The 11175-nt window shown below is 40.4% G+C and overlaps 1 protein-coding gene and 1 pseudogene across 1 annotated transcript; both read left to right on the top strand.

Moving 5' to 3' along the window:
- The first annotated feature begins 1972 nt into the window (after nucleotides 1-1972).
- LOC135940201 (cuticle protein 7-like) lies at nucleotides 1973-3454 on the top strand (annotated as a pseudogene).
- Nucleotides 3455-8709: 5255 nt separating this feature from the next.
- Nucleotides 8710-10787, top strand: LOC135940207 (cuticle protein 19-like). The gene is made up of 2 exons (XM_065485006.1): nucleotides 8710-8837; nucleotides 10205-10787. Exons 1-2 carry the CDS (start codon nucleotides 8823-8825, stop codon nucleotides 10622-10624), a joined length of 435 nt encoding a protein of 144 aa, XP_065341078.1. The 5' UTR covers nucleotides 8710-8822; the 3' UTR covers nucleotides 10625-10787.
- The last annotated feature ends 388 nt before the right edge of the window (nucleotides 10788-11175 follow it).

The following is an 11175-nucleotide window of genomic DNA, read 5'->3' as shown; positions in this document are numbered from 1 at the left end:
TTGCGGCAAACTAACTACGCCAGCCTATTTTACCGTAATGACGAATGAATGTTTTCATGCTTCACTGATCCCGATGGAAAGTTTTGATAATCCTTTCACTTTTTGTGTCGCACTTTTGGTATTCGTGTGTCGGACGCATATTTGGCGACGAATTGCGTAGATTTTTGGCCAGTCCTATTGCCGAATTGCATATATTATGATTTTTATTTTGTTTGGGAAAGGGACCCGGCCCACTTGTCCTGTTCTCGATTTCCAACTGCCCGCATATGTTTCACATCGTCCGTCGGTGACCGTGGAGACAAGTATAAATCATAAAATAAAAGAGACACACACGCATATTATTGCTTGTGTTCCTTAGAAAGTATTCAAGAGAGATTATTCTCTCGACATTGAATTGAGGAAAGTCTTTTGCGCGACGAATGAAATTCAGAGAGACACTCCATAAATGATAAAGCATATTAACACTCAATGACCGCGCTTTCCTAAACCAAAAAATATGCAAGTATGAATTATAGAGCTTTACATGCCAACAATTAGGAACATTTCGCATTGTTGACTGTAAACAGAAGTTCATCAAGTTTATCTTTTGTAAAATTTAGCAACAGATTACCTACATATATGCAATGTGCAGTAATTAAATGAATTTTACATTTTGCCGAAATTCCCGAAAAATTAAATTATTGTTCGCTTGATTTCAATCCCTCTCTTCGTGATCTTTCCAACGGTGTGCGAATTATTAGCTAAATTTACCTTCTAGTGAAATAAAAGATTTTAATCATGTAAACAATTATTTACTTTATTTGAATACTGAACACACAAATTATAAAAACCAAAAATCCAAACGCCGGCATTAATTAAGATTTATTCTTGTTTAAAATATTGTAAACGAGTTAAGCACTGAAAAATTGCCATTTCACTATTTTAAGTAAAGAAAAACATCATCCGGTCATGAATTTACAGCGGTGAATAATTTGTTGCAGTTGTTAGCAAAATGAAATGCCAACTATACTGCTTTCGCTTTCATCATGCCTCTAGCGTATGCAACCGGTGTTGCTTCTCTGCAGAGAACGAAGCATAAATTTGTCTTGGTGTGTAAAGAGGGAAAAGACGTTTAGTTTTTTTTTAATTTTCAATGTTTTTTACTTAAATTTATCTCTTGAATGTCTCAAAAACATTATCGATATCACTTAATTACCATGTGTAGCGATACTTTACCGACGCCGGCTGGGCTCTGTATTAGTTCAAATTGCGAGATTTGCACACATTTGGAACTGTCAAGTCGAGAGCTTTTAGAATATGTGCAATCCGATGCTTTTGAAGCCATCAGGAAACACTCTGATATGACTAAAATCTCGTTCCTGAGCAACCTGATAGCTTCCAAAGTCTATCGCACTTGATTTTAAATGTAATTCATGTTGAGATAATCAAAACGAAAATTGAGAAATGAGTGCTACCAAGGCGTTGGAAACTTTTGAAACAAAACTATCGGAGCATTTTCAAATGCCTGGAAATATCATAAATTCCTTGCGAAATTTGGATTACCAATCCCGCTTTTCTAGCTTGATCACCAAGATTACAAAAGCCAATTAGTACCGCTATGTCCAAACGAGGTAATTAGCAGTCCAGAATCGCACGGCAATTCATTCACTTTTGATTATAGTTGAGACCGGTTTCCGCTGAGCGAGTATACCCTTGAACTTTCGATGACAGCCGATTGAAACGTGGTCCAAATCATCCGCGCTCTATAAAGGAAAATCCCCGAGAGCGAGATGCAAGGGGCATTGGCACTTAATATCATCTCAGAAGAGAAATTCGAGTATTCAGAGATATTTTCCTGCAAGTGCAATATCGCACTGGTCAAACAGGCTGAGCCCAATTATAATAGCATCGCGGAGATGCGACGCGCGTGCAGATGAAAAAGAAAGCGGATCAAACAGCTTTCCCTGGAGCAGAACGCACTCCCCCTGCGAGCCGATTCCGAGTATAAATGCAGCCACGTTTGTCCCTGACCTTCACAACACACTTACTACAGCAGTCATGAACGCATCCCATCAAGTACAGGTGAATTTGAATTATTTACAATTTGATTTTCTTTTAATTTTGTCTTCTCAAACCACAAAGAAGTTTGTAAAATTAATAATTTAAATGGTTATCCCACATTTATTACTATTCAAAATTTACCAACCCGTTGTTTCGCATTTTGAAGGCAGTTTTTAAGCATTTCAGGATGGCAAAAATGATTAGAATAGCTCAGGGGGCTGGTAGGAACACTTGCTGGTTTCCGCACCTTTATAGCGACTTAACGGAAAAGTTTCTGGTTTTTAAATCAAATCCTCATTTCGGGGAGATGAAAAGATTGGACCAAGATCCCCTGTGGTCACGTTATCCACTCTGAGGTCAAAGCAGAGGCTATACAAAAATTCAAGACCAAAACACTATAAAAAGTAAACACGAAAATTAGCGGTAACGGTTGTATGTTCTGTTCCACAGGCAGTGTGCCTTCTGTTGGCGGTCGCCGCTTGTCACGCTTACCCTCCAAGCTTCGGCTCATACCTGAAGAAGGACGGTCAGGCGGGCGGCGAACAAGCCGGGGGCGGCGGCAGCAAGAAGGGCTACGAAGCCCTCTCGGCACATCACGCAATCGAGGAGGTATGCAAATCACATTCTCAAAATACGACCTGCTCACGACCCTGATATCCACCCGCACGAGGACTAGTTAAGGTTTTTGCCGCACTAAAAAGTTCACATCGGACTGATTGAAGGTTAACGCACGCGGTAAATCGTGCAAAACCACTTATGCTCGTTTCATTTTTATGTATGTGGACGACACGAGGAATTATACAGTTTCATTCGGTCTCATTTTAATTTACAGACGACAGCTGACGACATGATTAGTTCTCTTTACAAAAAAATTGACTCACAAATTCAAACGACAAAAACAACTGACAACTGGCTAAATAACCAAAAATATCTGCATGGCTTTTGTAATTAAAAATCCCAGTCCCGATTTGACTCTTTCCTCTGTGACTCCAGGACAACCACAAGCCATCGTACAAATTTGAGTACACGGTCAGCGACCCGCACACTGGCGACCTCAAGAAGCAGTGGGAAGCACGTGAGGGTGGCGTGGTGAAAGGGCTGTACAGTCTGGTCGAACCTGACGGCTCGCTGCGCACCGTGCACTACCACGCCGACTCCAAGACCGGATTCCACGCCACCGTTCACAAGACCGGCGTCAACAAGCACCCTGCGCCCAGCAAGAAGGCCGCACCGGCCGTCGTTCACAAGAACTTCTACTCGGCCGGCTTTGGCGACGAGGACGCAGGTTTCGGCGGAGGAGAAGAGGCAGCCGGATTCAGGCTATGATTTTTTTTAATTAAGAAAAATGCGCGTTGATCATCCTATTTAAGTCATTCTCATGTTATCTCCATGCCCAAACTTCTTCAATCAATTTTGTATCTACTCTAAGTTCTTATTAAAGTTTTTAGAAAAAATAAATATCTCGTTTTTTTATTAAATTTATCAAGAATTGAAACAAACGCATGAAATTCGTACAAACTTAAAGTCTCCAAAAACTAGCATGACACTCGGACTCCTAAATATGTGTAATGACGAGCAAGTATCCTGCTGTTCCGATCAGTACCTTGTTACAAGAGTGGGTTTGTGAATTTACAATTTAGAAATTAAGAAACTTACCAGCGAAACAAATTCGCGAGAAATCCTAAAGTAGCCACTTCCACTGAAGCCCTTTAGGGACTCACTGTTGCAGCATAATTTAGACAAAATCATTAAGGTCGATTTGTAGGTTCCGGGAACCATTCCTTCGTCACTCTTTAAAGGCATCAGTGCCAGCGTGCTGCCAAGTCTCTCCGCCTTTAAATTAGACGTAAGCCAAAATGTAATCACGATAATTTCATGCAAAACCTACATTGTTGATAAATAGTTCACCCGCATTGTGGTATCCGAGCAATTGGATGGCAACCAGAAATGACACGTAGACTAATTTTGGACTTTGCAGCTGTTAAAACAATATTATTTCCTAAATCCTAAATTTATGTAAAAAAAAAATACCAAAAAGAGCTCAAAGCCATAAACGAGGAGGCAAAACAGGCCAAATATATTAGGCACCAAGACGAGTGGTCCGATGAACGCGTCCGCTTCTTTGATAGTGCTTTCCATTTGGCTGTAATAGGCAACCCACGCCTTAAGGTCTTTGGTGGTAAGGTCTAGAGCGCCAGTTGGTGAGGGCAGCAAAGCCCTGCACGTGATACTTTCCAAAAATCGCACGCGTTCTGCTTGCGAAATGTACACGCTGTAGACGAACGAATCCACGGACATCGAGCTTATCAAATTCATCGCTATCGTGAAAGCTGAACACAAATTTATTGAAACTTACTGAGATTTTAATTTTGTACCCACCTTGAATAAAAAGGATGAGAATGTATTCCATTAAACCGAGTTTTTTATGGAACCAATACATTTTAAAGAACACATGTCGGCCACATATTGTAGGAACGTCCTCAGATGACGCTACTGAAGGGAATGATCTGAAATACCAACAGCATGAGAGGAATTTTCTTATCATTTAGCATTGAGTGCCTACGCGAAAATGAAGGGCATAATAAAGCTTGCGCCATTCAAAAGAAGCCGAATCGTCCGGAAGGTATAGCTGTATTGGCGGATCTTGACTTCCGTTTCCTTTCTGACCATTTTCTGGTCGAAACTAAACCCAGCGTTTTCCATCACCGGCTCCACTGCGTCCAGTGTGAGATTAAATAGAATGAAAAATAGAGACGGATCTTACTCATCATAGTATTCACGAGGTTTGTCAACTTTTCTGCGTTTACGAAAAAGTATGCTCGGCGATGCAGGGTAGTGGCGCTTACTGTCGCTATGAACGCAACATCTATGAGGCTCTTGCGTGTCAGTGGTGCATTCCAAACATGAACAATGATCAGGGAAAGGGTGAAAAACTGCAAGAGAAATGCACAGGCTTCCAGGAAAAACAAGATGTAAGTCTTCTGTTTAGAAAAGGACTCCTTAAATTGCCACCACGAGATCGAGGGAGCATATCCAAAGCCCGGCATGGCTGCGCCACTTCTGTAGCGTTCAGTGGTCGCGTGAAGAAAATGAAAATGCAGGATGTTAGCTCAGTGTTTAGTTGAAATTACGTTGCTAAGCATCTGCTGTCAAAACAAGAGAAAAAGTCTCTGAATATTAAAATTTCTCAGCTTACCAGAGAGTGGTGTCATGCGCACCAGTTTAAGATTAGTAGGAAAAACGCTAATAAAGAGTAAATCACGCTGCAAAAAATTGAATACATAATTTAAACTAATCTTGGTGTGGTAAGCACTTTTATTCAAGGGTTGAGATTGATTGGATTGATAAAAATGAATTCCAGCATTTCAGATGGGATATGGAAAAGGATTTGAAGGGTAAGACTGTTTTAGAAATCTAGGGGAGATTATGACGAGTCAAACGGTGAGCAGTTTTTTTAAATCTGATGCTTAGAAGCCGAGATTTGGGGGAAAATCTCTTTTGCGTTAGTTAAAAAATGGTGTCAACTGAATCTCAGGTTCTCTAAGAGTCACAACCACAAAAACTGCGTACCTTTCGACTCGTCTTCACGTCCCATAGTGAACTGAAGGGGTTTAAGGGTGATAAGAACTTATGTTCGTTGCGCATTGAGTTGCAAATATCAAAATTTTGAATTTTTCACAATATTCCGTTTTTAGGGTGCAAAAAGTAGGTAGAAGGGTTGGCACACTTAGACTGCTATGGCTATTTAGGGGAGGTTAAGATTAGTCCAGTGGTGTGTGGTTTTTGAAAATCTATCAAATAGATGCTGAGATTTAGGCGTGTATACAATACTTGAAAACCCGGAAAAATTGGTTAATTTAATTTTTTAACAAAAACACCAAGGAAAACGATAATAGTACCATATAGTTTATTTTTGTCATGACGGTCATAACGTACACCACACCCATACTTAAATATCAAGGCCGATTCATACACTTCAATCATTTCAACAAAGAGAAAAATCGCATTAGTCTAAGGTTCTCAATCATGAGCATACATGATTCCATTTCTTAATATTCCCAGCATCACAAGCCATGTGGTGTTGTTTTGAATGGTAGATCACGACTGCTAAAATTACACCTCACAGTTCCTTCTCATGCCAAACGCTAATAAATGCACACGCGATTGAATGAGGCTGTGCAGATCGCGAGCACACGACACAGCATCAGGCACACCCGCGCCAAATTTTATTGGAATCAATTTCCTGATTATTATTCGCCTGCCGCACGATTTTGCAGTTGATAATTGCGAGAATACCAAAAGCCACAATCATGCAAGGCCATGGACGAATGTGATTATTTCCCAGCGCTCACGCCGCTTTGTTATTCAGTAATTCATCTAGTCAACCGCAAATTTAGCCAGCTACCGCAAAGGGTATCAAATGGGTTGGCGCTGATAGAAAGTAATTGTAAAAGACAATACAATGTTGGCAGACAAGATAATTTACCTGTGAGATTATTAGTCTCATCCCTGGAAATTCGGTAGCAAAACTTAATAGAAGTTTAAGAATTTATCAATTAAATGAATTTTAGAGGTAAAATCTCCTTGGGAGTCATGCAATCTCAACTAATTAAAAAAAAAATCGATAAATTAATCTTAACATTTTTCTGCCAAATCCAGAAAAAAATCGTAAATTTCATACGATAAAGTGAATTGCTTATACAACTATGCAATTTATGATCATGTCAAGGAGAAGCCATCATCCGAAAAAAATGTGCTATTGCGCGTACATCGTTTCAGCCAATTTCCTGTCGAAGTTCATCAGAGCGAATGCAGCCTCTTAGAAATAGAAATCTCATTAGTTCTGCAACAAACTGCGTGCACCCTTTACGCAAAAAACGCGCAGACTTAATAAGGTGCTTTCGGCCGGATTATCGTGCATTAAGTAGGAAAGTGCAGCATTTATTTCAAGAGCGAGATGATGATATAACTCTTGGTCGGTGTTTTATGAAGAAAAAAGCGCCAGTATTTACGTTGGAGCGTGACGGTCTCGCCTCTGGCTCGACGGACGAGCGTAAAAAGAAACACACACCATTCTTATGAAACTTTCTCTTTCAATAATCATCTAGGTGCCGGTTGGTCGTATTATTAGTTGGTGCATTTCATTCGGCCGACCTTGGTGCCATTGACTTGCATTTTCGTAAATAGGATTTTCGTCGGAAACCACGCACTTAACATTTTTCCTTGCATTGTTTGCTCGATTTCGGATGGAACGAGCGAGTTGAATTAGAATAGACGATGCGTAGTTGGATTTCTCACAAAGGGTCGTTGGCTCTTGATATTCAAGATCGCTCCCATGAACATTATAATGATGTTCTTGGTACTTCCAAACATAAATAGAAGGCAACGTATTATTGTATTCATTTTCTCAATTAAACCGGCGCATCAGGATGGGCTCTGGAATTCCTTGGCCGGTCGAATTTTTCGATCAGAGTTTTTTTTTGCGGATCCAATGACATAAAAATTGTGCAAGAGCCCTCTGCGTAGCCAATAATCTGTGAATGACAGTCTCTCACCTAATTTTACACTCGTAAGAATTAAATGACTGGTAAGTGTGGAATGTCATGGCCAAAGTGACGATTTCTTTTGTTCCAAGTGAGTGCATATTTCCGTTGGCACTGGCTAAGTAGCGTTTTAAAGACGACGGATTGCCAGGTTTTACTTGATTGCTTCGCAAAAAGTGCTCTTGGACCTTGAACACTCATTCATTTTTACTGCAATTTTTTTTCCAAATATAACTGCCAAAATTCAAGACCTCTCTAGTTTTTTTATTAATCAATTAAGTTTTATTGCCAAATGTTGCTCGGTAAATTCAATTGTAAAATTTCCCTTACACCCGAAATTGAGCAAATAATATTGTTTAGAATTGCACCGATCGGGCTGGAGAGAGATCCAAGCAAGCGTTGAGGTTACCAATTTCTTGTGCGCAATTTGAAATTAAATGTGATAGTATATTGAGCAAGGGCAATTAGTTTTAATTGTCTTTTCGATTTTTCTACAAGGCTGGACCAGGTTCTCACCCAAGTTCCTGCTTAAATGAAGCTGCGCAGTAGAATATGTGGAAACAATTAGCATCTATAACTGGAATCCATTAAAAATGATAAAAAATACGATTTTTTTTACCAACTTAAACAATTTATTTCTTAATTTCTGCTATTCAATGTTTTAATTTCGGTTCCGCTCACTGAAAAAAGGGAGCAAAAAGATGATGTCGGAGAACAATAGCAGCACGACCTTGCATCGGAAACTTAGTGAAAAGGAAATCAAACGTGGCATAAAAGAAATGAAATAAGTGGAGACTAGACTTTAGCGCGGCGCTCTTTCTGCCAACAGCAGTGACCTTAACAAACTGTTGTGAAGCGTAACAGAGCACGTAATTCATTATTTCTCTTTTTTACAAAATCGATTTAATTGCAGTCGTAAATCACCGTGGCGGAGACGTCAATTGTGCGAATGAGACGAGGAAGCAGCAATTTCGGAAAATGGGAGTGTGCGAAATTGAGAAAATATTTATGGACTCGCGTAAGCAAAGACGGCACTAATTGCTCTCACGCCGATGCTGGAATTCGCCGGCACGCAGCACGTGGTGGGTGGCTATTTCGCCTGATTTCCTACAGCCAGGCCAGGTGGGGCGGCTTTTGTAATCGGTGCGGCCGCGCCGAGGTGGTGGCCCTATAAAAGTCCTCGACTCTCAGACCCAAGCATCATTCCTCAAGGAACGCATCCAACAACCAACAACCAACATGCACGCCGCTACCGTGAGTACATTCACTGGATTTATTTTTAAGACGTTTTGAATTTACAAATTGTCTTTATTTGAAAACATAGATCCTTGCTTGTACTAAATTTAAAGCAAATTTATTCAAGACCGACTGTTTTTTCCTTTCATAAAAACAATTAAAATTTATTAATTACTATTTTCGTGTGCAACAGTTAATTAATAATTTAAATTTTAAGTCAGTTCACTTAGCTGGAAATTTTGCAACGTGAGTCAGACTCATTTGGTTTTTATTAAAATTCATCGATCAGCAATTCGCTAATTCAAATCCATTGATTTTTACGAGTCCAATCAATAATTTGAACAATATGCCAGGAATTTGTTTCCCAAATGTTAGAATCAGCTTTCAACGCTGCTTGAATTGCTGACGTAAATTGATCAAATCATAAATTGCCATTGTTCAGTTACAAATTGACCGTTTTCTCCGTCATATTAAGTGGTCAAGTTGCAGGAACCATAAATTTCTGCTTGCGCGATTTATGGTACACAATCAATACCGTGTATTATTTTATTGCCCGATCAGAGCCCGAAATTAGAGCCCAATTTGTTCGCCTATTCGCTGATTTATTGTCTCTCAAATTTGGCCAGCCGAGTCGTGCGTATTTCGCAAAAAGAAAACACAATAAATTGTCTCACCTCTCGCGTAGCAATTTTCGTGTGTGCGCACGTATAGTCGCAAGTCATGCGTGAACATTGCCTTTTATCACTCTTGATGTGCTGCAATTAGAGAAACTCTGCCTGGCTCGCTCTCGTTAACCTTCCCTAGTGGCATGCCCGACTTTGACCGCTTTGCATGCACTCAAGCAAATTTCGAGCAACGCTACTCCGATTATTTAACTCGTGAACACTTTCTTCGCGCACGACTTGTCTGTAAAATTGCATATTTGGTCGCTGCGCATTGTGATGCAAAGCTGGAACTTTTGATTTTTAAAATTAGAATTGAACTAGAGCTTACAGTCCGAAAATTAAGAAGATTTTGCGTTGCTGACTAGTTCATTGAGTGTATCTTGTGAAATTTAGCAACAGAATATCTCAATTTTACCAAATGACAGTTAAATTTCAGCTTTTTCCGAATTTATTGAAATATTGAAATTATTTTTTTTCTCTTGATTTCGATTCCTCTCGTTGCGATTTATCTGGTGGTGGGTGAATTTTGAGGAAAAATTCCCTAAATTGTGAAATAAATCGTAGTCTTTCAGTATGGAGACAATGCTTGATTAGCATGCAAACTTTTGAGTCGATTTTCTCGAAAATTTGCAGCAGTAAGCCTCTTTGAATCAATCTTTATCAATTTCTCATAATTTTTAAAACAATATTTTATTAATTTACCCCCTTGTTTGTCTATAGTTCTTCGCCCTGGGCGCCGCCCTCGTGGCTGTTGCCAACGCCGGCCTGGTGCTCGCCCCCGTGGCCTCCAACTACGCGTACCCAAAGTACAGCTTCAACTACGGCGTCAACGACCCGCACACCGGCGACCAGAAGAGCCAGTCTGAGACCCGCGACGGAGACGTCGTCAAGGGACAGTACTCGCTGGTGGAGCCCGACGGCAGCATCCGCACCGTCGACTACACCGCCGACTCCATCAACGGCTTCAACGCCGTCGTCACCAAGTCCGGACACGCCGCCCACCCCGCTCCCCTGCTCAAGGCCGCCCCCGTCGTGCACGCCCCCGTGGTGCACGCCCCCTTGGTGCATGCCCCCGTGGCCCACGCCTACCCCAGCTACCCCTACGCCGGATACGCCGCCTCCCCTCTGGCCTACTACTAAATTAATTAAAGTTCTTAATTCGCCGGCCCTTTGATCTGGCGCACTCATCATCAATGTAATATAGCCATTCTCACGCGAATGTGTGTCCATCCACACGACTATCGTGTTTTGTATGTTGTAAAAATGACACCGTCTTGTAATAAAACCTCACGAGAAAAATGAACGGTTCTTTGTTTCTGTTCTAAAGCTAGATGAAAATGCAAGTGTTCATCTTCAATATAAAACAAAACATGCATTTTTAAGCAAGTTAAATCACACTTGAAATTGTCTAAATCCCTCTATATAATTATGCCAAAATCGTCTCAAATCGGCTAAGAATGACTAAAAACCTTCTGAAATTATTTTATTTGCTCATTTTGCCATGGAACTTGGCTTCTTATATGATTTTCTATTTAAAAATAAATAATCAGTTAATCAATAATTTCGCCGTGGCAGCGACGAATCCCTAGCAACCAAATTGCCGAAAAAACACTCTGAAAACAGTTGATTATTTGGATCTAATAGTTATCTTAAAAGTTATCTTAAAATAACAGCCTTAATTCTCACTTATC

This window comes from Cloeon dipterum, chromosome 3 (genome assembly GCF_949628265.1).
Source record: "Cloeon dipterum chromosome 3, ieCloDipt1.1, whole genome shotgun sequence".
NCBI classification, from domain to species: domain Eukaryota; kingdom Metazoa; phylum Arthropoda; class Insecta; order Ephemeroptera; family Baetidae; genus Cloeon; species Cloeon dipterum.
This window is presented reverse-complemented; position numbering and strand designations above follow the sequence as displayed.